The 24114-nt window shown below is 43.2% G+C and overlaps 1 protein-coding gene across 2 annotated transcripts; it reads right to left on the bottom strand.

Moving 5' to 3' along the window:
- Positions 1-554: 554 nt before the first annotated feature.
- Positions 555-11749, bottom strand: SERTAD4 (SERTA domain containing 4). 2 transcript variants are annotated; one of them, XM_033438079.2, is made up of 5 exons: positions 11389-11749; positions 9312-9672; positions 6261-6452; positions 4916-5031; positions 555-3052 (listed from the first exon to the last, which is right to left on the bottom strand). In XM_033438079.2, the coding sequence occupies exons 3-5, from the start codon at positions 6433-6435 to the stop codon at positions 2294-2296; spliced, it is 1050 nt and encodes a 349-aa protein (XP_033293970.1). In that variant the 5' UTR covers positions 6436-6452; positions 9312-9672; positions 11389-11749; the 3' UTR covers positions 555-2293. The 2 variants fall into 2 exon arrangements, with proteins under 2 accessions (XP_033293970.1, XP_004275342.1); XM_004275294.3 differs by lacking the exon at positions 9312-9672.
- Between the last annotated feature and the right edge of the window lie 12365 nt (positions 11750-24114).

Raw genomic sequence — 24114 nt, 5'->3', positions numbered from 1 at the left:
ATATTTAAATCTCCATGATGTATTACGCTCACAATAAGAATGCTACTTTTGGCAAATTAACTAGCTTCCAACTAGCTTGCCCCTTTTATCAAATGAAATATTAGCCTCTAAGAGTAACAACAATACAGAATTGCATGGAATACTACTGGCAATAACCTCTGTAGCTATTTTAACCGTTTACACATGGGCCATCTTCTTGACAATTTGACATTTCATAAAGGAATCAGCTAGGATTCAGTATTTATGGCTTCATGTTATGCTATTTTTTTCAGAAACTTTATAAAAATGAAAACCTTCAGATCCTTTAAGATAAAACCTTATCGATCACAAACCACATCATTTACTGTGCTCTTAATCAACAGAAATCTAAACCTACAAACTAGGAGCATTCTGAAACACCTGTTAGATGGGCCTCTCAAAGTACACTCTAACTTTGAAAACGCCTGTGTGGCCACTGCCCATGACAGTTTCTAGACATTTTGAGTTTTTTAAAGGAGAAAGAGCAATGGAAAAGAGAAACATAGCCAACAGTCATTAAAATAAGAAAATCTAAATGAATTTTGATCATTTTAATAAATATATATCAAGAAAACTTCACTTTATTACAACAACACAATCATATACAAGCATCTATCATCTAAGTTTTCAACATCAAATGTTTATCAAATATTGAAAATAAAGGACAAAACATCACTATTCAGCCATAACACAAGAACAGGTTTTAAAAATTGGTCCTTGTGGACATTGTCCAAATGATGATCCTACTCATACACTGTATGAATGAGACCTATATTTAATATTAATAGCAATAATAAAAAAGCTTTATCTTGGAGAAACTGGGAGGACTTACTTATTTCCTCCGTTTGGCATTTGGTTCCTGTGAAGTAGTGTGTAAGGAGGCCCAAGTCAGCCAGTAACCTTGGAAATGGGAATACAGTTTAGCAGGCGGAGTTGGCTGGTGTGGAAGGAAGGATGGTCAGAGGGGTACTCTGAACATCCTTGCCAATGCACAAATGAAAGAAATGATTGAGAAAAATGTTGACCAAATACATAGGAGCTTTTGCCGACTGAGTCCCATTTCTCCAAAATAACTTCCCCAAACTAAAATCTTTACATTCTTTAAGATAAAACCTTATTGATCACCACATCATTTATCAACATTGTGCTTCGTAATCAACAGCAAAAGTCATATATAAAAAACCACATGCTTTTATAATCTAAACGAGTGAAATGATGCAAAACAGATTAAAGTATGATGCATGCCACTGGTTCATGAACTTCATTGGACAAGAAAGCGAAACAAAACAACCCAAAACCCAGAAAACCCAAACCCCAGCAACAGACCGTTGCCATAGAAAAGCTCGAGCAGCCAGTGCTGGTTTCTAACAGCTCTGTCTATTGTTTCCTCCACCCCTTTCTAAAAATGCCAAATCCGAAAGCAATTGGGCATCAAAAACAAAGGAAGAATAGAGATGTTGAATCAAAAGTTGAATGCAATAGTTCGACATTAACGGTTTCCAAACAATATTGATCCACCCTGTGTTTTTTTTTTTTCCTGTTTGTTAAATCCCTGCTGTACTCTGATTTATCCTTAATTTTCACACTGGCAAAAATTAAGATAAAGTAAGGCACCACAAATCGCCCTGTATAATATATCTCTAAAAGCCTCATCACCCATCACAGGCAAGCAGGGATTAGCCTCTACTCATCTTGTTGATTGCTGCCCCTAGACAGGTGTGCCTCGTTACGTTCTATTCCTGTTTTCATCTGTCACACACTGACTGTTGAATCCAAACACTTAACAGCACCAGGAAGCCATTTCACCTAGCTCCCTGTCTTCAGTCTTTTAGTCAGAAAAAAAAATACTGTATCACAGAGAAGCAGCAGACATTCTTTGCTGGTTATATTGATTTGCTTACCCAATAACTACCTAATTAAGTGGCAAACAGGTGGAAGGTTCTTCGCTAGTGACAGGCTCCTGGAGGCCACGGAAATATCACAAGGGCACATTGCCCCCCCCATTCTAATCTACTGATCTTTTCTGTAAGAAAACTAAGATATACTTTTAAGCGTCAACTGTGTTCTCGGTAACGTCACCACATTTATAAGTAGCTCGCCGATGCCTACTATACAGGTGTCTTATGCAATCTGCTCTCCAGGCATTAAAATGACATGGCATGTTCATGGCATAATTGTATCAGTTGTACAAAACTCTAAAATCCATTCAAAATACAATTTATGAGAGCTAATTGATCATGCTGTGCGTGCGTCAAAGTTTCGGGGAGAAGACGGCTCATATCTTACTTCCTTTGCTGCAGCACAGTTTGTTACTTGGTGAAGGCTCCTTTTTCCTTAAGGACTTTTTCCACGACTCACTTACATTGCTCTTTTCATTATATCCAGTCTCAAAATAATCATAAAATTGGCCTTTGCACTCAAAAGCAAGGTCATTTCCCACAGGTTCATGGCTTAGGGGGCCACCATCCCTGTTGGTGTCATCATTTGCTTTCTCGTTTAATTTGGCCTTTTCCTGGACACCAAGTGACCTCACATTAGTAACAAAGATTTCATTGGCAGGTATCTGGCCATCGCCCTTGTAAATAGGTGCACTGCCTACATCAAAATCCACCTGGTGGGAACAGCTCGGTAAAGGCAGAGGGGGAGAGGAAGAGGAAGATGAGGAGGAGGAAGAGGCAGTGGTGGAGGCATTTCCGACATTAGCATTGACAGAAAGGGGTAAATTTAGGTAGTGACCACCACATTCTTGGTACAAGCAGCAGGCATGAAACTTTTCACACTCCTCTTTGGCCATCCGAGGTCGTTTCCGGTAAGGACAGTCTTGAGCCATAAACCACTCCTGGGCAGAGGTGCCATTGAAAGAACAGGCAGGAAAGCACCAGTTATTCTGCATGATAATCTCTCCATGGATCCTTTTCATCAAATTGTTTATAAGGACAGATCTTCGGAGGTACACTTCAGGATCATCGATAAACTTTAGCTTTTCTAAGGACATATAAAGGATGTGGGCTCGTTCCTCAAAGATTGAGATGGTCTAAAAATCAAAAAAGGAAGAGAAAGCTTAGGAAATGGTCTATATTAAAATATCATCACAGCACATTTCTCTCTTGGCAGTTTGGGAGTCTGGGAGTCTGTGATCTTGTTTCCCCAGGTTGATTTAGAGATGCTGTCCCAGGGGCTGCTCATGTCTCCCCTTCCCAGCAGACTCACTGGTGATGTCGAGCACTGGGAAATCCAGCCACAGTGCAGAACTCGGCAGGGACAGGTCAGGATGTCTGCTCTTTAATGGCTGGTGAGGGGGATGCCGAAATGCACAAAACTAATCTATGCTGTTAGAAGTCAGGAGAGGGGGTTCTTTGGAGGGCAGAGAGGTAGTGACTAAAAGGGGACACAGGAAAGGTTCTGGGTTGCTGGTTATGTTGTTTCTTTATCTGGATGTTAGTTATACGACTATTTCACACTTTGTGAAATTCATCAGGCTGGACTCTTATGACACTTGGGCCTTTATGTGACACATATATATTATATGTCAATAAATGCTTTTTAGAGTATGCCAACATGCAGGTCATCATAAGTATACTTCAGACCCTGGCCTAGCCGTCAAGGGGCATGAGATCTGGCTGTCAGATCTCATGGCTCTCTCTGGCTGTTTTTCTGGGTTTCATTCTTGCAATTATCTTTGCTTGATAGAAGGACAAAAATAATGAATGAGGCTCAAACCCTAAAAGGAACTGTTGGTTGAAGGGCCAAAGTAGGCTTTTTCTGGTGTTGGGCAGGTGGAAAGATGCAGAGAGGGAATCAGACGACTCACTCCTGAGCTGTGTGATACCATCACTGTGTGATCATTGCTACAAACCCAGTGGCAATTTGGAAAACTGCTATAAGCCACAACACAGAAACCAAAAAGGACTTAAAATGCTTGTGTCCTGGGGGCTAGCTCTTCCAGGTCATAAAAAAAAAAAAAAGCCAGCCTGAGGAGCTGTGAATTAAACCAGCCCAAGCTGACCTAACGGAGGAACTACAAATGCAGGGGAAAGCCCAGCACCTGCCAATGCATGCTGATGACATTTTATGAGCAGAGTCAAAGCAACATCTAAAGGGTGGGAGTGGGGGAGAGGGAGTAACAAGTGAGGAAGATGATTAAAAAATTAAAATTCTTCTCTGAGTTTCAAAAAACTCTGGTCTGGGTTATCCTCTCCTCGATTAAACCAGCAGATTGTTTTTGAAGGAAGGTAGCCATAAGGAAAAGGAACTGGTATTTCAAAAGCTTAGATAGCCAGTTTCGTACTTCTGTGCACTTTCCCAATCCTGTTATTTTCTTCTTATACATGCAAAAAAGTCAGCTTTGGTCTTTTCCTGGGAATGAATTATATATTTTAACAAATGAAACATGTGTAATGAATGCACCATGAAGGACGTTTCTTACTTTCATGCACACGTTCAAAGGATGGTGAGTCCCCCGCTGAGAGGTCAGGAAAAGCCCTGGGTGACCACCCCCGTGTAGGCACATACGTGTGGCATTGGCCATGGTAGCTGGAGCTCAGACAGGGGGAACAGGTCAGGAAAGAACAGGTGCATTTCTGCACATGTGAAAGCACCAGTCACAATGACCCTTAATGCAACTTGAGAAAATGAAATCATTAGTAAAAAAGACATTCTTCAGATTATATAATTTTGTTATTTCTGGGCAGAGGAGCTCTTGCTGGCTCTTTCTTCAAATACTTGTGAAAAATAACACAGGACCCAAAAAAGTGACAACGATTAATATGGCTCTGCTGAGAAGTGGCTCATTTTCATTGCTTGGGTGGAACAATTTAATTTCTGGAAATGGATCAAGCAACTGTTACTAAGTATCTTAAACTCTTAATAAAAATAATGACTATTAAAAAAAACATACTTTATGGCTACAGCTGCTGAGTGGTGGGTGAAAATCCTCTTCTTCCACATACTTCCTCTTAAAGTATGTGATCTTGGATGTTGTTATAGGATTTGAAATTCCCCTGTAATGTGATCCTGTGGTAATAAATCAGATACGACAAATGACATGCGGTTTGCCAGAGGTTCTCCAAACAAAATACTTTCCTTGCCTTGCCTTTTAGAAGATAACTTGGCTACGTATTTGTCTGTACATGTGGTGATTAAAAATAAACATTAGTCTTAATAGTTGCTATCATACGGAATCCTGTGACCCAGGCTAGGCAAGGATTTCTAGACAATTATAGACGAAAATGACATATTTCAGCACTTACTAAATACTCAGAATCTTAACTCTGTGCACAGGCAAACAGCAACATTCATAAAGGGGAGTAGTGTAATAACTCTGAAATAATATTAGTATTTATTCCAATTATTTAATTAAACCCATGGTAATATAACACCACTGTTCAAATGTATGTATCTTTAACTGTAAGCACTAATAACCAAATAACATTTAAATATTACTGGCTCTCAGTAAGTAAGCAAATTATTATCTGCACACTGGAGTCATAATATTCCTTCTTTTAAAATTTTAAATTTTTAAATTTAAAATTAAAATTCAGGGTAACAAAAGTCCTTTTTGCTCTCAAAAATGTAACATATCAACCATGAATAAAAATAGGGTCTAATTTTTAAAGAGCAAGTTTTTAATCCTTTTTAGCAAATCTGACTTCAACAAGTACTCATTTTACATTTTAGGTTTTTGGTTTTTTTCCAATCACTAGTACTACACAAAAATCCAAAGGACCTCACCTTAAAGTATAAGAATAAAGAATCAGGGAGAACATATTTTTTTCTGGGCTTAAAATTTTTTTTTTCCTATAATACCAAAGCCAATTGCACGCTTAATAAAAAGAAGAGCCACATAGCTGCTGGCCCAAAGTGCAGATTCCTTTATGTCTCATGGGATAAAGATTTCATTGTCAAGCCCACCAGGGCTTGTGCAGCTCTGAGAGAACCATACAGTTCCAGAAGGTAGAAAACTGAAACTCAAACTGAAGTTTCAAGATCTGGTTTGGTTCTCTTAAAAATACAGATGCCTGACTTTTACCCGAAGCAGCAGCACATGGAAACTCAGGTTTGAATGCAATTAACATCACTCCTGGTCCTTTCCCTGGAGGCTTGGGCTCACTTATGAGCGGTACACAGGCAGCCTGGGACGTCCCTGGAGCACGAGCTCTCTCAGCTCAGAAGGGCGCCCCAGACACCACCGTTGCCCATCAGTCTGGCCGCAGAGGGCAGCAGGGGAAGGTCAAGGGCAGTACCTGCCAGCGGGGGACCAGCTCCCCGGTCTCCCTGCAGAGGAGCCTGTGCTGGCGCTGGGGGGCTTGGGCCTCCGTAGCTGTCAGCCTCCCATAGTGTCTGGTACCCGGCAATTTCAGCAGCTCCTTCCGAGACAATGGGCTCGCAGAATCTATTCATGGACAGAACCAGAGTCATCTCTGACAGCCTCAGATCTGAAAAAAAAAGAAAACAGCCCTAATCAAGAGCAAGCCAGGGGATGGCCTTGGCTCCTTCTTCGTTTGCTTTGGGAAACTTTTACGTCTCAGTCCTCCCCTTTGCCCTGAAACATTTTATTATTTTTTCAAAGAAAACCTCAGCAAACTCTCTTGCTGCTATTAGCTCAGCCTCTGTGCTCAGCAATCTGCATTTCATGGGCGGATCTTTAAAAACCCCATTTCTTATTGTTCTCAGATTCCCCTCAGCCCTCTTCCAGACAGCTGCTTTGCCTCCTAAACACATTTTCCTCCTGACCTTCCACAGAAAATGTACCGCTAAGAGGCAAGGCCAAAACCCTTGCCGCTGTCTTTCTATTAATAAGGCAAAATCAATTTTCTAGTCAATCCCCTGAGAGTCTCCTTTGATGAAATCCGCTAATCAATCAAAAGAAAAGGAAGGAGGAGACAGAAATCTTCCCCGGAATCCCTACTGATGCTCTCAGCTTCAGTCTGTTCCGCTGCCCGCTGCCCCCTCTTCCTCTGTTTCTGCAGGGCCAGTTCCTCTACAACATTCTGGGGCTCTCTCCACTTTCTTCTCCCAAAGCGAAGCAGACAGAGACACACTTGGTAGTTGTTTCCACCAGCCCTGATTGGCCTGAACTGGATCTGCCTCCAGTCAAAACACTGAGAGATGAAGACAGAAAATTGGCTCCAGTTTCCAGCCATGAGTTGCAGTCCCACAGGAGCCAAGCACAACATCAACGGAGCAGGCGGAATATTAAACAGGAGCCAGGGCTTCAGGGCCAGAGGCAGCGGACAACTCCACACCGCAAAGCCCAGAGGCAAGGCAGAAACTTCCCAAGAGGCAAAACACCACTGCGCTTCTGTCCAGTTCACGCCCTTCCCCAGGGTCTGCGGGGAAACTGGGAGCCTCTCTACTCTTGGGATGCGCCCTGGGCTCCTCGGCACCTTGGGTGGTGGGGGCCTTTCCCTGGGGGCTCAGTGTCTTCACCTGGTCCTAAGTAGGGCTCAAGGTGGGGTCCAGAGTGAGTGCAAAGGAGAAGAGGATCTAAAGCCAGAAGACCTCGGGGCCATAGATCAGTGGTGACTGCAGAGCTGCCTCAGTGCCTTATTATCCACCAATTCCTTTACGAGACCCAAACCTCCACTATCTCACTTTGCCGTTTAAAGAACTGTCACAAAGAGTGATGACAGGCCTGCTTCCTTGAAGATTGATTGTCTTTCAAATAGACGCTAAGGGTCTAGTTCTTGCTTTCTTCTCCAAATTATACAGCTTGTAATGTTTGGGGGAAAGAGTGAATCTACTATTGTCTCGTGGGAGACTATTATTACCTACATGTTATAACAAGGGTCCACTTCCAGGTAAAAGGAGGAAAGGCACAAGGGGAAGGGCTTCATTAAGAAACAATGTCCTTCTGGCTAACAGAGCAGCTCTTGGCAGCAATGACTCCATCACCCAGACTCCTCTCTGAGACCTGAAATTCTGTCCCAACCTCACTGAAGAAGTAAGTCAGGCGTTCTGACATACAGGGGAGGTGTCCAGGTCAGTGGCTGGAATTAGGACCCAGCTGATTTGGGCTGCTAAATTACCCACCCCCTTTCTTTTAAAATGCCCTCCAAAGAGGCTGCAGCAAGGACTTATTAGAAAACCTTATTTCAAGAGAATAAAAAAGGTTCAATTAATTCTCTAAAAAGAAATGGTTGGACATGCCATTTATTCTGTTCTTTGAGTCATCGATCAAGAAATTTAGACCACACTGATTTCACAAACTAAGCCATTCTATCACCCCTCAAACTCGACATCCAAACCAAGTATTTATTTCCTGGAAGACTCTTACGAAATGGTCCAATTTCTTAACTTATCTAAGAGACAACTGTATCAGGAAGTGCTATTGCCAGGAGCACATGAATTATATAGCTTTTTCTCAGAGTCAGTAGCCCCTGTCTCATTGACTGCCACAGTATTTTCTTGCTTGAAATTTACACTCACTTTGTGCTAGATTCTGGGAATAAGATCCAAGCTTTTTGCCTACATGGAAATTTTATTACATATAAACCAAAGCACGTTGACAAATCCATATCGCATAAGACAGAGAAGCATTTGCAGGCCCCTAGCAGCAATTACCTTTGTTTAAAAGGACATTATATGGGTCCTGTGCTATTTTATGTTAGTAAGAGTTTGTTTATATTTTAATGACTTATCCTTGTAGCTTTTTGGTTGTTAAGGATTTCAGCATTTCAATTTGTTAGTATTGTTTCCCGCACGAAATTCTACTCATGCATTTGAACTTGAAACATGGCATAATAGTTTTTATCTTGGCTGTTTCTTTCCTTTTATGATATCTAGTTTCAGTAAGTTTTTCTTTTCTTGAATGGGAAACTTTTACACACAAAATCCTAAACTGGAGAGGTGAGTTCCAAGAGTGATTTATGTAAGTCCGAATAAAAAAATAAATGAGTTGGGATTATTTGGGAGCAGGGAGGAGATTTTGCAATTGAACCTTCCTAGTCTATCCAGAACTTACACTGGGATGTTAAGAAATTAAGAAGGCAAGTTTAACGTTCATGAAATATTGGAGTATGGGGCACGAAGCCATGATTCTTTTTATTTGTATTATATGTACAGATCCAAACTGTCATTTTTTCTCAGTACAATGAGATTTACATTATAATTCTGTTACTGAGTTCAGAAGTTGAAATTCACAAATTTGTGTGCTGTTAATACTAGAGTCACAAAGATGTACATATAAATTTTGTTTTTTAACATCATTGGTGAGTGAATTCAAAAGAACGGTGTTAAAGTGTGTTTTGTCTACACAAGTGTTTAAAAAAAATAAAAACTAGAAAGGTCCTAACCTTTTATCCTCAGGCTCCTGCATGTCTGTTTCGTCAGCCAAGGGAATGTATTAGAATGACACCTCAAGCATTCCCAGAAGGCCAAGGGCTAAAGTGTCAAGTTTTTCCAGCAAATGTTCACAGTAAAGTTACCAGGCATTTCTATACAACTTGGTTTTTCCAGATGAGTTGGGCTTCTTCTTTCCTTGGAGTCATGATGATGCCAATAGAAGTAGCACACATAACAGGGTAGCTGCAGATTCAGTGATGCCTTCCATCCAACAGGCGATCCTGGTCACTCTTTGCCAACCCCTCCCCTTCATCCATCATTAGAAAACATTTTATTAAGAGCATCATAGAAGTTAGAGGTCTGATTCCAATACTGAAATGCAAGAAAGTAAAGGGCTGGTATTTTCGATACACCTTTGACACTGCCGGTCTTAGCTGTCCTGCCCAGGTGTAATCAAGCCCTTGACCTGACACTGTTCCTAACAAGACCTCAACAGCTTGTCCAGCTCGTGGTAGTGGTGGTGGTGGAAGGGGCTGGGTGGGTGGCATGAAATCCTTCAACCCTTCTAAATAGAGAGATACTACTTTTCTACGAGTCCCAGCAGTACACCTGTCTGCCCTGGGAAATACATTTCCTCAGCTGCAGTTCTGAAAGGCCAAAATCTTTAGGTCGGGTTCTGGGGCTGGAATGTGGCTGCTGAGCAGGAGGGAGACGAGGGGGTGCCCGGGTGCCCGAGCCCGGGAGCCAGGTCTCCTCATCCCAGGCCTAAGACTGGGGTCCGAGGTTTAGAGACCCACCCCCTGCAGGCGGGCAGCAGACACCACGTCCGAGTTCCCACACTGACACACCCTCGCGTGTCGGTGCCGCAGCCCAAGCCCCTCTCCGGGGAAGCGGGCAGAGCCCTGCAGGCCGCCGACCGAAGGAGAAAGTAAACAACACCCCAAGTGTCTGGGAACAAAGGCAAGTTGTCTTTCCACGGTGCTGGAGCCGTGCGCCTCTCCTGAAGAATAAGAGCTATGATTATTCTTCCTTTTCTTCTTCTTCTTTTTTTTTTTTTTAAAACCAAGTTTCCTTCTAAGGGCAATAAACACCAAAGGTAGGATTCCAAGGAAATGACTCACGGCGGTTGGCAGGGCTCTAAAGAGGCTGGCCCCGGCCCGCGCTCCAGCCCGCAGCAGATGCCTGCCCGGCCCTCCCCCCTTCGCCGGCCAAACCCACTCGGAGCCCGCGCCTGCGGGATCGCCCTGCGCATCCGTTGGAGCCGGGCGGCCAGGACTCTGCCCGTGCCTCCCGCAGGCGCCCGCCGTGTCCGCGCCACCCTCGGCCGCGGAGCCGCCTCTCCCCCCGCCTCTGCGGTCCCGGCCGGGCACTCCGGAAAGTTGCTAGGGCAGTGGAGGCGGGAGGGGAGGCAGGGAGGAGAGAGGCGGAGGCGTGGACCAGGCGGGCAGCAGCCGAGCCCGCCGGGGAGGTGAGCTGAGGACAGAGGAGCCGCCGCCGCCCGCAGCGCGGCTCGGCTGCCTGGGAGGAGAGTGCGGGGGCGGAGGTGGCGGGGGGGACAGAAGGTGTCAGCTCCTGCAGCTATTCCTTTTTCTTGCAAACGCGCGCTCCTGACATCCACCATCCCTCCCTCCCCACCTGCCAAGCGCCGCGGCGTCCAGACCTGGTGGCATACCTCCTACTGACCCCCGTCCCCCAGGACAAGGGAATAAGCGGCCACTGAGGACCCTGGGGTCTCACTAGAGCTGTGGTCCCCACCCGCCCCTAGACTCGCCTCAGTGCGCGCGGGCTGCAGCGCGAGCAGCCCTAGAGGCGGCGGTGGTTCCCGCCCGGGTAAAGGCTCCGCGGCGCTCGCCAGCGCCGGGAAAAAAGCCCGCGCCGCCTCCGCGCCTAGCAGCGCCCCGGCGCCCCAGCCGCCCCGGGTCCCGCTTCGGCCGGTGCGCGTCCACTCGGTGACCCCGGAGCAGCCCCCGGGCCGGAAGGGCGCGCGGGAGCCAGTCAGCCCCAGAAGACGCCCGAGGGGACCGGCTGTCGTGCTCCACCCGGCCCGGCCTCTCCGCCCCCGCCGCCCGCGCCCAGCCCGGCTCTTACCGCGGGGTCAGCCGGAAGGCGGCGGCCGCGGCTCTCGAGCTGCTCCTGGCCCTCTCCGGGCTCGGCGCCAGCCCGGCCGCCGGTACACACTCGCGCGGGTCCCGGCCCAGCGGCCCGGTCGGCGGTGGCCGCTGGAGCGCGGCGGGCGAGGGTCCCGGCAGGTCCCGCCGCCGCGACTGGGGTGCTGCGCCGCCGTCGCTGCAGACGGTTATGGTAATGAGCGGCTCTGTCTAGCGAGGAGCGTGTGAAACCCGTCAATCCTGTTTGCCATTTCCCCGTGGGTTTCCGAGGAGAGGTTCTGCAGGATGCCCCCAGGGTGAGAAAAGGAACATGACAAGCGCGCCCGCTCTCCTTCCCTCCCTCCCTCTGCTCCCGCCGCCGCCGCCGCCGCCGCCGCTGCTCCTCAGGCAGCACACGGGGCGCCTTCCCCTCACCCCAGCCCGCCCCCTGCCTTCTTCCCTCCTTCCCGCCCTCCCTCCTTCTCTCCTCCCCTCCACTCCCCTCCCCTCCCGGTGCCCGGGGACACGCGGGCCCAGCTCCAGCCCGCAGCCCAGACCCCACGCTCTCCCGGGCTCCCGCCCCAGCCCTGGGGGCTCGGCTCCAGCCGAATAATGTATTCACTCTGCAACCTTCTGAGATGTCGTCTCTTTTTTATTTGGTTTACTTTTTTGTTGTGCGTGCGTGTGATTTAAAAGAGAAAGAAAGAAAGAAATCTGTGCCTTTCCCACCCTTTGCAAAAGACTTTCTTCTCCTTTGCCACAGCAAACGGAGATGAGAAACAGATGTCTTTGCAGGACCAAGCAGTTATTCTCCCCTCGCCACCCGCCCCCGCCCCTCTGGAGCTGTATATGTATAAAAAAGCAACCTTGGTCAGACTGCAACTTGAATTGGTAACTCCTTCTGGGTGGGGAGCCTCAAGGGAAAGCCTCCAGGAAATAAAAAAGTAATAAAGGAGGCTGTCCTTGGTCAAAAGAATTTAATTTAAGCCCCGGAATCACATTATTTTGCAAATAGTAATTTTCCCCTATATTGGACTCAACTGGAGTTTGTGTTTTGAAACATTAATTCATAACTTCTGTCTAGGGACCCCTCCATAGTCGAGATGGGTCATTTCAGGTGTAATGAACACAGAGGCTTGGAAGGCATAGACCTAATAAAATGGGGGGAAGGCACCTGCACAAAAGTGTTACAAAGACCGTAATGTTTGTTTACTGCTACTATGCCAGATGTGCTAAATATAACACTTCTTTAAAACAGAGATCCTCCGACTGTGAAAAACCAAACCTCTTGCTGCCTGGCTCCCTAGGAATCAAGAGGAGGCACAGACTGAAAATCAGGGAGAAAAGGAACAAGATCAAGGATGAGGATTAGCATCTGCAAATTGAACCCTATCTAATTTGCATGTTTATTTCTTAGAATTGTAATTAAATTTGTGTAATAAATGTTTTCCATTTCATTTGTACGCTTAAAATTTGGGTGACTGACATGCAGTTAAGTGAATTTCTTTTTAGAGCAAATGTAGTTTATTCTATTAATAAGGCAGCAAACAAATATTAAACATAATTAGAACTAATCTGCTTTGAAGGTATTTTTGCTGAACTTTGTACATTAAAGACTCTCAGAGGTTTTAAGGGTATTAGGAAGCTGAGAGAAGGCAATTATGCTGAAAACAGACTAACTCAACAGACTTCCAGGAGCACTATTTCATTTTTTCCAAAAGGCATTTCAGGGTTGCATGCCTAGGATTGGGAATTGGGCATCCATTTTGGCTTTATTCTGAACCAGATTAAATTGCATTGGCTCATGCACGATATATAGGCCATTATGATGATAATTTAAGAATTGTAAAGATTCTACCCAGGTTATGGATAGAACGTAATTTTCATTTAGGTGGGGCGAGGAAAGGCACAAGGGCATTTAAAGCAGTGCAAGTACTTGAAAATCTAAGTGTCTAAAACTGGTTAGTGCCTAACTCAAATAAAGAACTAAATGTGAGGGCTTGGAGGCATGGCTTATGATTGTTTTTATCTGCCTGTATTAAAGTTTTATAGCATTTAAAGGACTTTGGGGAAATCCCCACATACCCTTAGCTGTGTCAAAATACATAAAACCAAAAGGAGCAAATTAAGCATAAAATTGAGAAAAACATGAGACTTGAGTATCAGCATGGGTTGCATTGGCATCTTTGGAGCCTTGGCTCTGAGAAATGAGCCTTCTGGGAAACTGGCATTGCCCTTGGGTGGGGAGGACTCTTGGCTTTAATGTTACGAGAAAATGACATCATAACAGAAGTATGAAATCATTCTACTTCACAGCACCCTTATGGTTCTGAGTAAGAACTTGACCCTGTCCTGTTCAGATATGTTAGGTTAGCATGTTTTACCGAAAGCTTTCCCTGGCCTACTTTTAATCTCAAGCTTAATGTTTGCAGAAATTCAGGGCCCAGCTGTTGACAATGCGAACTAATGTCTACAGGCAGAGGAGGCAGTCAAATGTCCGTGGAATGAGAAACATCATTTAAAAATTTCAAGTGAGTAAGTGGTGGCTATGGCACAAGGAAGGGACTCACTCACTATACATCAATAATGAAATATTGGAATGAATGAATGTAATTTATGAGCTGCAATATTCAACCTGAGAGCTCTGACGTCATCATTCCTGGATGTGTGTGCGTGTGTGTTTGAAGTTCCAAGACAAAAGTTTGATTATGAAACTTAAAATATCTTGAACTGCAAATTCACTGAAGACCGTGATTGTTTTTCTTCAGTGAACAAAGAGAGTGCCAGACTTAAAACTGCTGAAACCCATTTCTCAAAAACTTGTTATCATTTGAAAGGGGGATTTCTCAAGTAAAATTTGACGTATTCAGATTACTGTGGACACAATGCCCATTTGGGTTATAAAAAGTCGGAATTACTGGCATTTTTTAAAAAGTGCAACCTTTTTTAACAACAAAAAGAGTTATCTAATATTAAATCTCTCCAATTCCTCTTCTCTTATTCTCAAACCTTCTCTAATCAGGCTTTCTTATCCCATCACTCCATTGAAACTGTTATTGTCAATGACACCAGTGACCTCTGGGTTGCTAAATCCAAAGGGCTTTTTTTGGTTCTCATCTTTCTTGACCTGTAAGCAGCATTTGACCAGGTTGATCACTCTCTCTTCCTTGAAAACTTATATCCTGTTTCCAGGACAACATACACACCTGGTTTGCCTCCCACCCTACTGGTTCTTCCTTCTCAGTCTCCTTTACTGATTCTCTGTGACCTCTGAAAGCTATAGTGCCTCAAGCCCAGTCATTGAACCTTGTCTCTTCCTTTTAACCACTCTCTTGTGGAAATCACTCAGTCTCATAGCTTCAAATACTGTGTATATTCTGATGACTCCCAAATTTAGATCTCCAGTCGAGATTTTTCTCTTGATCTCCAGACTCCACTTAGATGCTTAATAGACATCAGAGGATTTACAGATCCCAAACCAAATTCCCGATTGTCTCTGTTCCCCCTTCCTTAATATTCTCCACTCCAGTTAATAAACCACACTATAGCTTTGGAGTCACCCTTGACTCTTTTTTTCCTTTACACCCTACATCTAATACATCCAAAAATCCTTAAGGCTCTACCTTTAACGTTTTTCTAGACTCTGATCACTTCTCATTATCTCTGCTGCCACCACCCTGGTCCAAGTCACCATCATCACTTTTGCCCGGGATATTGCAGTAGCCTCCTCCTTGCTTCAGTCTCTGGTCCTTTCTACTTTCAGTCTCAACCCAATAGCCAATGATGTCAGTTTTTGCTCAGACTCTTCCTAACGCTCTCCATTTCACTTAGTGTAAAAACCACATCCTTACAAAGGCCTACACAGGCTGCAAGTCTCCCTTTACTTCTCTGACCTCACTCTGTCTCCAGCTACTTTGGCTCCAGTGTGTCAGGCCTGTGCTTACCTCCAATTCTTTCTGTTCCTCCAGTATGTCGGGCCTGTGCTTACTTCAGGACATTTGCACATTTCCCTCCGTCTGAATGCTCTTTCCCCGGATAGATGCACAGATCATCACTCCACCTCTTCCAAGTCTTTGCTCACATATCACCTTCCTAACAAAGCCTGACCACTCTGCTCAAAATTCTAACACTTAGTCTCCATATCTTATTTTATTTTTATCCAGAGAATTTATCACCTTCTAGTAAGTTCTATATTTTATATATTTATTCTATTTATCACTTATCCCTTCTCACTAAAAAGGTCCTTGAGGGCAGGGATTTTTGTCTTTTTTATTCACCCCTATATCTCCAGCACCTAGCACAGTGCTTGGCATACTGAAAGCACTCAATAATTATGTACTGATTAACTGAGCAATTAACTGACAGTTTCACATATGTACAGAAACCCAAACAAGGCTAAAATAGAGCTACTTTAGTGTATGTAGAGTGGTGAAACACGCAGTTCATTTTATCACCTACTCATTTGCCTATTCTAGAATTCTCTGACCCAGTGCTCTTATCTGCCCTGCAGCATTCCAGGACCTGAAGACACTCCCAAGATCCCCAAGCACCCAAATTGTTTCATGCTGTCCTGCCTTCATTGAAAGTCCCCAGTACCATGTTTTCATCCAGGTGGGTGCTTGTGCTCTGGACCAGCCCTCCTTTCCGCCAACGCAGATTTCCATCCATTGCCAAGGTGCTTGTCCTAAGCCGTAGTCTTCAGGTTACAAAGTATGTAAAGTTGCTCTCCAGAACCCTGTAAAGTCACTTCTTGGCAAGGCCACCCTTTCAGAAGCCAGGAACTCCTCTACTGTCTTTTTCATCCTCCATCAAAACTTGCTAAGAAACCTTCAATAATTATGTGCATTTTATATGCGAGCATTGAGCTAGGAACTGCAGGTGAGGTAGAAATGAATAAGACACTGTTCCTAGACTTAGGGAGTTGTCAGTGTAGTGAATAGCATAAGACAGGCATAAAAATAATGATACTATTTAGTAATTCAGGGAATAGTGGCTGCCATGGGAGTTCAATGGTGGGACAGATCGCATCCAGCAGGGGGGCACTCCAGAAGGACTTATTGAAGAAAGCAAAATTTGAAGTTGACCTTGAAGGATAGGCTCTTAATGGGTGGAAATGGAAAATGGATGAAAGTATTTCAAGTGGAGGAAACCATTTGAGGCACATAGGTTGGAAAGCTAAAGGCATCTTCAGACAACAGTGAGTATTCCAGTTTTACTAGAGGGGTTAAAAAAAAGCATGTGAAAGTGGAAGGTAGATGAGGCCATAAGTTAATAAACATTGAAAACCAAGATGAGTTTGATTTTAATTTAATGGGCAATGGGGAGAAATAAAGGGTTTTGAATTGGAGAATGACACAATCAAAGCCCAGCTTTAGGAAGAGTAGTGTACAGTGCAGAGTGGTGTTTCAGCAGCCCAGGTGAAGGGAAATGGGGGTCTGTGTTACAGTGGGGGGTCCCTGGAGAGGAGGAAGGAGACAGGTACGAGATGTTGCAGTGTTGGAATCTTTAGGATATTATCATTGATTGGTTGTGGGGAAGGGAGGAGTGAAAGATGACTCTGAGGTTTCTGCTTGAGTTACCGTGTGGTTAAGTGAACCCACAACAAATGAGAAGAGGCAAGTTTGAAGGGAATAGAATGTGTTGCCTCTGCTTATGTTGCGTATGAGATGTTCACGGAACAGACAGATGGAGATGTCCGACAGACAGACATCTGAATATTCTGGTCTAGCTGAGGATGGAATTTGAGAGCAAATTATAAAAATTTAGGATGATTTCAATAACTATGGAGGTGGAAGTCTTAGGACATGATGAGGTAATTGAAGACATTACAGAGAATTTAAGAGTGAAAGGCTTGGGTCAGCACCTTGAAGAATCTGATAATATTCAGAGGTTAAAATAATGTTTTGGCCTAATGTGTGACCTCTTTCAGGGATTTTTGTATTTAATGGTGTACTAAGATCCTTTTGGCTTAAATTTAAAAGAAGAAATTTGGGATGGGTTGGTGGATGGGGGGGTAGCAGGCAATCTTTCCTGACTATCCTGACATCACAACACAGAAGTGGTTATATGCTGTGCTTCCTCGTGTGACTGAGTCTACTGATTTGCCATCACAGGTGGAAAGGGATTTGATATTTCATCAAAGAATCTTGAGAAAATCCCTGAAAAGATGTAAATCATTGATAACAAGCTTGGAGTGTTTTCTCTCAGGGATATTTGTATTTTAATAGGAGTCGCCTAAATACCACACAAATTTTAATCAAAGTAATTAATAATTAATGACATGATTTCAGATATAACACAAGCCAATAAGTATTATTTCTGAATGGAAATCACACAACGTATATGATCCCTTGTTCAGCGTACTCTTTGGGGGCACCTATATTAGTGACTAGGTAGGAATGGTTTACAGTAAACATACCAATTATTTGTAAAGAGATGTTCTTCCAACATACTTGGTAATTTTTGCCATTTAAAAATTTCTATTAAAACACTTTTAATGCTGTGAATCTTGTATTAGCTACAAGAGTGTGGTGCTTGGGTGTACATCACCCTTACTATTCAACCCAAGTCTTCAGGAAAAAGACGTGAGGCATGAAAGTTGGGTGGGACCTGGATAACCAGAGATGGGGAGGGAGGAACCCCCCATGAGGATTAAGGGCAAGTGCTTACATGGTGTGATCCAGGGATGAGGGACTGGACGGATAGAAGCCAACTCTAAGGTTTAAATCTTCATATTTGGAAAGATGGCAGTGCTGTTGTCGGAAGGAAGAATTATGTGAGCAAGAAATGGTCAAAGTGTGTGTGTGTGTGTGTGTGTGTGTGTATTGGGGGTGGGGTGGGTTTAAAGTTTGTACAATATGAACTTTTTACAATATTCATTTAGTAAATAAATAAATGAAAAATGGTGATATGAATACTTTCTGGGTATATCACCTTTTTCTGTTAAACTATTTTCCTTTTTTTTTCTTCCAAGGAGATTTCCCCACCGATATTCCTTTCCTTCCTTTGGGATCAAGGGCCTGTACAGTTTTTTCTTGACCAAAAACTTAAGCACATGTGTTCACCTGTGCCAGAGCACTGGTTCAGAAGTCTGAGTTACTGAATAAAGAGGTGCGGTGTTTCATCTAAATCCTGAAGACAGATTTTGGCGAGACCAGGGAGAGGCTAGGTAGGGTTGCAGGAGGGGATGCAGAGCTGGCCAGCAGAGTGGACCCCAGTTAATCTTAAGCCTGAATAGAAATCTCACCACATAAACAAGGGTAGGATCCAAAATTCACAATTTTGTCATCCTTTTTAAAAAAGACATAAACCAAGGGGAATGAGACCCCCAAAGGGGGCAGTCTGTGGAGAAACTGTAGCTACTTGCAATTTGATTTCAAAATCCCTTTCCTACTTTATCTACAGATAAGTACATTGTTGTAAAACAGATAAGCTAAACATTTTATGAGGCTTAATATCAGAACAGCAGGTTATATTTATGATACTATGTCATCATATCAAGAAGCATTTATTAAGTCACTAATAATTGCATTGGCACATAGAGAATTAATACAACATGGTTCTTTCAGGGGCTTGAGGAGTTGGCAGTATTTTCTTGGACTCGCCTTTTGTCTTATATATGTGTAATTTCTAGAGGTCTTTTCATCTTGGTGCATAGCTATTCTATTTTTTTTTTTTGCAGTTTTTAAAAGATTAAAGCCTCAGAGAAGAGTTTTGGTAGCTGACGAAGGCAAGGATGTAATCTGATTAAGTAAAATTTTAAGCTATATAAAATTATAGAGATTTAAGTGTGACCCTAATTACATTTATTAAATATTACCCAATTTGTTTTAAGTGGTATGCTGTCTCTTTACTGAACGAATCAATACTGGGTTTAAGTGAAATATGTGTGCTTTTCACAAGCATGTTTGATTTCCACAGGTCAAACATTCTATAACAGAGACTAGGAGAAGGAAATCAGTATTGTGAAGGCATATAGCTCTAATTAGGATGAAAATGTAAGGGAAATATGTGGTTATCATTCTGCCCGTCTGTAGGCATTAGCCTGATTTCGATCTACTTCATATAATGTCCATGTACACAGTGCCAATAGAGTAAACCAACTGTATCAATAACTAGTGTCAGGAAAGGGAAATAAGGAGTCATGTTTCACCAGGGGGATAGTTGAAGACAGATTTGTCTTTGAGCATTTCGTTTTGTATTCCTAGTTTCTGAGTGATATAAAATGCATAGGCATATCAAAATTCATAACAAAAACTGCTTATGCCACCAGGAAGATGTATTTATTTTCAATAATGTAAAGGGAAAAGCATACAATTGAGGTGGAGAGAGAGAGACAGAGACAGAGAGACAGAGAGACCTGCAGCAGACATCACCTGAGTGGGAAATTACACATCCTGCACGCACACGCCCGCTCTGCACACACATGCACAGAATTCATCTCTGACAATTTAATTGTTTAATGGTAGGACTAACAAGGAATCCTTTCTAAAGTAATGGCATATAAAGGCTTCCTAGTGAAGTTAATATTCCTGCTGCATTTGATGGGTGTTTCCCATTTGTGCAGTTCTGCCCTAACAGATTCCTGGCGTTTGATGGGGGGGAATCAGGAAGGGTGGCGTGTCTGTGCTCAATTGCAGAATCTGGAGAATGCCTCAGCCTGTGACCTTAGCCTCGAAAGCAATAAATCCGAGGCCATGATTGGCACCAGAGCAATGGCTCCCATCAGTTGTAATGTCTTGGCTTGCAGTCTGAGGATCTGGTCTTCGTGGACTGTAGGCTGGGTGTTTTGGGCACAGGGCTCTTGCTTCTTATGTAGTTATCTGTTTTCTCTTAGCTCACTAGAACCAGGATTTGGTAGCCATTTGTGCTGAGTTTCAGGACGCCGGTTTGACCAGTCTTCCAGATAACGAAATGCATGATGTCTCAGATGCTAGGGTTTGAATCCTCATCCTGAGCCGCAGTCTCTTCTCCTCATATTTCCTTATGGTTCAGCCTGGCTCATTTCGGCGCTTTAATTGCATCCCTGGGTGGCCTTCCCGTTACAGCAGTGTACACAACCACAGATGCTCTGCGAGAGGAATAACTGTGTCTCAAGAAGCATAAAGTTCTCAAAGCAGACCCTAAAATGTTCTCATTCTGTAGCTTCCATTCTTAAATCAATACATTTTACATTTATTACTCTGGTTATTTAACTTTGAAAAAAAGTTTCATTGCCTGCACCAGAGAAACCCGGTGGTGGTGGTGGAGATAGAGTTTGACCACAATAGAGAAGCTGGTTTGTTGTGGAGCGGCGGTTGCCCTTTGGTTGTGGTCTGGGTCCCAGGCTGCCTGCTTCTCTCCCCGAAGGTCTGTGTCTTTCAGTCTAGGAAAAAGCTTAGTAGGCAGAGTTGAAAATGACAGACTATTTTAAACACACGCTTTATATCCCACAGTTCTGGTTCTTACTTCTATTATCATTAATTATTCATAGACTTTTATTCCCAAATATCATTACCCTTTACAGTAATAGGATCAGCAAAGCGACCACTTAAAACAAAATAAACACACACAGTAATCCGAGGCACAGAAACATTTCCCCCCTTTTCTCCAGCTTTCTGCCTCTCTCTGACTACTTGGGGGAGGAGCAGTTCTTACCAGGCACTAAGAAGCTCTGCTGCTTCAGAAATACCAGTGTAATGGGGGCTTGGCAGTGGGAAATGATATGAGGCCTCCAGCAGTCTAAGGGAGCAGCAGAGAGGTAATGAAATCTGAAAAAAAAAAAAAAAAAAAAAAAAGAGGGAAAGAAAGGAGTGGAGGAAGGTGGAAATCAGGAAGAAAACTAAGAAGAATATACAGTGTGCATCCCTTAAACTCAATTTCAGCAGAGGAAAATCCCCCTAAAACAGATCCCATTTAATTTAGAGCAACTCTAAAGTGGGATCACTTACTTATTCCTTGTATAGTAAGAATAACCACAGTACACTGAGGGCCTACTACATGCTCCATGCTTTCTGTATGTTATTTGATTTGTACAGCTGTTAATAGCGGGTGTGATTATCTCCATCTTACAGTTAAGGAAACTGAGGTTTAGAAAGGTCAAGTGACTTGTCTAAAGTTGTGTGCCTCAATCTGGTGGGCCCAGAGCATACATTTAGATTTTATGAGTCTAAAACTGCTCACTAGAGTTTTTTCATCCTGACTCCCACTATGTTATATTGCATTCTATTTTATTCAGTCATTTGTCTCTCCACTCATATATTTATTTACATATATACCAACTTGTTCCAGGAAAGATGTAAGATGGTGTAAAGGCCTTGGAGCTACACACATATCTAGGCAGCTTGCACGTGGTGAGGACATTCTACTTATTTGTTGATTGAGCTGTAGAACATCAACTGTCAAGAGTTCAGAATTCTCTCACTGTGGAGTTCCCTTCCTTTTTTATCTTTAAAAGTAGGCCAGCCAGAAACCCATCTGTGCAGGATGGCTTGGGCCCAGAAACTGAGCTAACTAATCTCCCCAAATCTCCTCTACGTCTATGCTTCTATAAAGGACTAGATTAACATGCTGTATGGGAACTATTTTTTTTTCTTTAGTAATTAATTACAGAGATGTAAAAATTGAGTTGTTAGGAGGAAAAAAGAGTAACTTTACCATGATGTAACCTGACAAAAACTACTTCAACCAGGTGATCAAGGTCACCATTAAAAGTGGTAAATCACGCTGATAGGATGTACCCTTGATATGATGTGATAAAAATGAAACTTTATCTCTGTAGTCTTCCGCCCCCAAACTCATCGCTACCGTCCAATCATGAAAAAATATCAAACAGATCCCAACTGAGGGATTCTAAAACTGCCTCACCAGTATTCCTTGAAACTGTCAAGGTCATCAAACACGAGGAAAGTCTAAAAAACTATCACAGTCAAGCGGAGCCTAAGGAGACAGGATGACTAAATGTAGTGTGCTGTCCTGGATCAGGAAAGGACATTAAGTAGACACTAAAGAAATCTGATTAAATGATGGACTTCAGTTAATTGTAATGTATCCGTGTGAGTTCATTCATTGTAATAATGTACCACACTGACGTAAGTGTCAATAATAGGGGAAACTAAGTGCAGGAACTCTTTGTACTATCTTCTCATTTTTTGGTAAATCTGTAACTTCTAAAAAACAAAATCTATAAAAATACTTTCACACGCACACGCACGTGAATTGACCAAGATTTTTGGGAGAAGGAATGGTATGAGTAGAAGTAGAATATATGTCCCTGTCCTGAAAGCCTAACCCAATAATCAGGATGGGTGTTTCTTGGATTTTTATGACTGGCTTTTTTGTTTTAATTTATTTATTTTATTTTTGGCTGCGTTGGGTCTTCATTGCTGCATGTGGGCTTTCTCTAGTTATGGCAAGCGGGGGCTACTCTTTGTTGTGGTGCGCAGGCTTCTCATTGCAGTGGCTTCTCTTGTTGCGGAGCACAGGCTCTAGGCACGCAGGCTCAGTAGTTGTGTCTCATGGGCTCTAGGGTGCAGGATCAGTAGTTGTAGCGCACGGGCTTAGTTGCTCCGCAGCATGTGGGATCTTCCCGGACCAGGGATCGAACCTGTGTCCCCTGCATTGGCAGGCGGATTCTTAACCCCTGCACCACCAGGGAAGCCCTATGACTGGCTTTTGAATAACTGAAGATAGGATCAAGCTGCTAAGGAAGGTCCACTCAGTTCCTGGTTCCCAGCAGATAATCCTTGTTGAATGAATAAATGCCACTGCCACCTACACTTCATGAAGGAGCTTTTCTGGCTCTAAGATGCATATAGCTTAGCTTGGGTTCCAGACCTTCCAATGATGGTACCCTGCACCCCAGTCCAACATGTAGCTACTCCAAGGTCTCTGTCTCATTCTTCACAACCCAGCAAGAGTTGTTGAACCACTCCAGAAACCGGTCAAATAACTATTTCCATTCAAAACTCTAATACCACATCCTGTTTCGCTTACTATTTACTGGGGACATCCAAGGTCTCATATGTAGCAGTGCCAGTTACATTGTCACCAGTAGGAATCACAACCTTTTGCATATCACAGTACAGTTGTTGCAGATATATCAATTTCAATATCTTTGAAATTGTGGTAGTTATTAGGTTTGCTACTGTATATTGATATTTAATGCATTAATAAAAAGCCCATGTATCACTGTATCAAACATTTTAAAATATTTTTATTTTTGATAATTATATTTTAATATAATTGGTTTCCTTTGTAATCATATGGTGATTCTAAAATGCAATTAAAAACATTTTTCTGCGAAGGGGTCCAAAGGCTTCTGCAAATTCCCTAAGAGGCTCATGGCACAAAAAGATTAACACTTGATGTAATGGAATAAACACTCATGAGTCCTAAACTGCGTAGTCTCCATCAAGTCCTTTGACCTCTAGGTTCCTCATTTTTCTGACCGGTTCCCACCTTGGGGGAAAAATTGAGCAGATGAAATATTTTTAACAAATAGGGAGATGCTTGTAAATTGCGAACCCATGTACATATAAGGAATCATTGTTATTATTGTTATGTATATTTGGCCATTAGATAAAAATGACTTTTTATTGAGGTTTTAAATGCAGTTCATTGCTAGGAATACTTCTCACCCAGTGATTTAGGCCATGCTTACATGAGTAAAGTGAAATGGAAAATTGATTCAATTCTCTGGATAATAATTCATACTAATAGTTTCCTACGTTTGCCTGCAACATCCAGA

Source organism: Orcinus orca, chromosome 1 (genome assembly GCF_937001465.1).
Source record: "Orcinus orca chromosome 1, mOrcOrc1.1, whole genome shotgun sequence".
Classification (NCBI taxonomy): domain Eukaryota; kingdom Metazoa; phylum Chordata; class Mammalia; order Artiodactyla; family Delphinidae; genus Orcinus; species Orcinus orca.
This window is presented reverse-complemented; position numbering and strand designations above follow the sequence as displayed.

What these genes read in the sequence shown, in the direction of transcription:
- SERTAD4 (XM_033438079.2), bottom strand. Translation starts at nt 6,435, where the DNA reads ATGACTCTGGTTCTGTCCATGAATAGATTCTGCGAGCCCATTGTCTCG. An exon ending in AGCTGGTCCCCCGCTGGCAG is followed by an intron (nt 5,032 to 6,260) that starts GTACTGCCCTTG and finishes TTATTACCACAG; the next exon opens with GATCACATTACAGGGGAATT. An exon ending in TCAGCAGCTGTAGCCATAAA is followed by an intron (nt 3,053 to 4,915) that starts GTATGTTTTTTT and finishes TTTGATTTTTAG; the next exon opens with ACCATCTCAATCTTTGAGGA.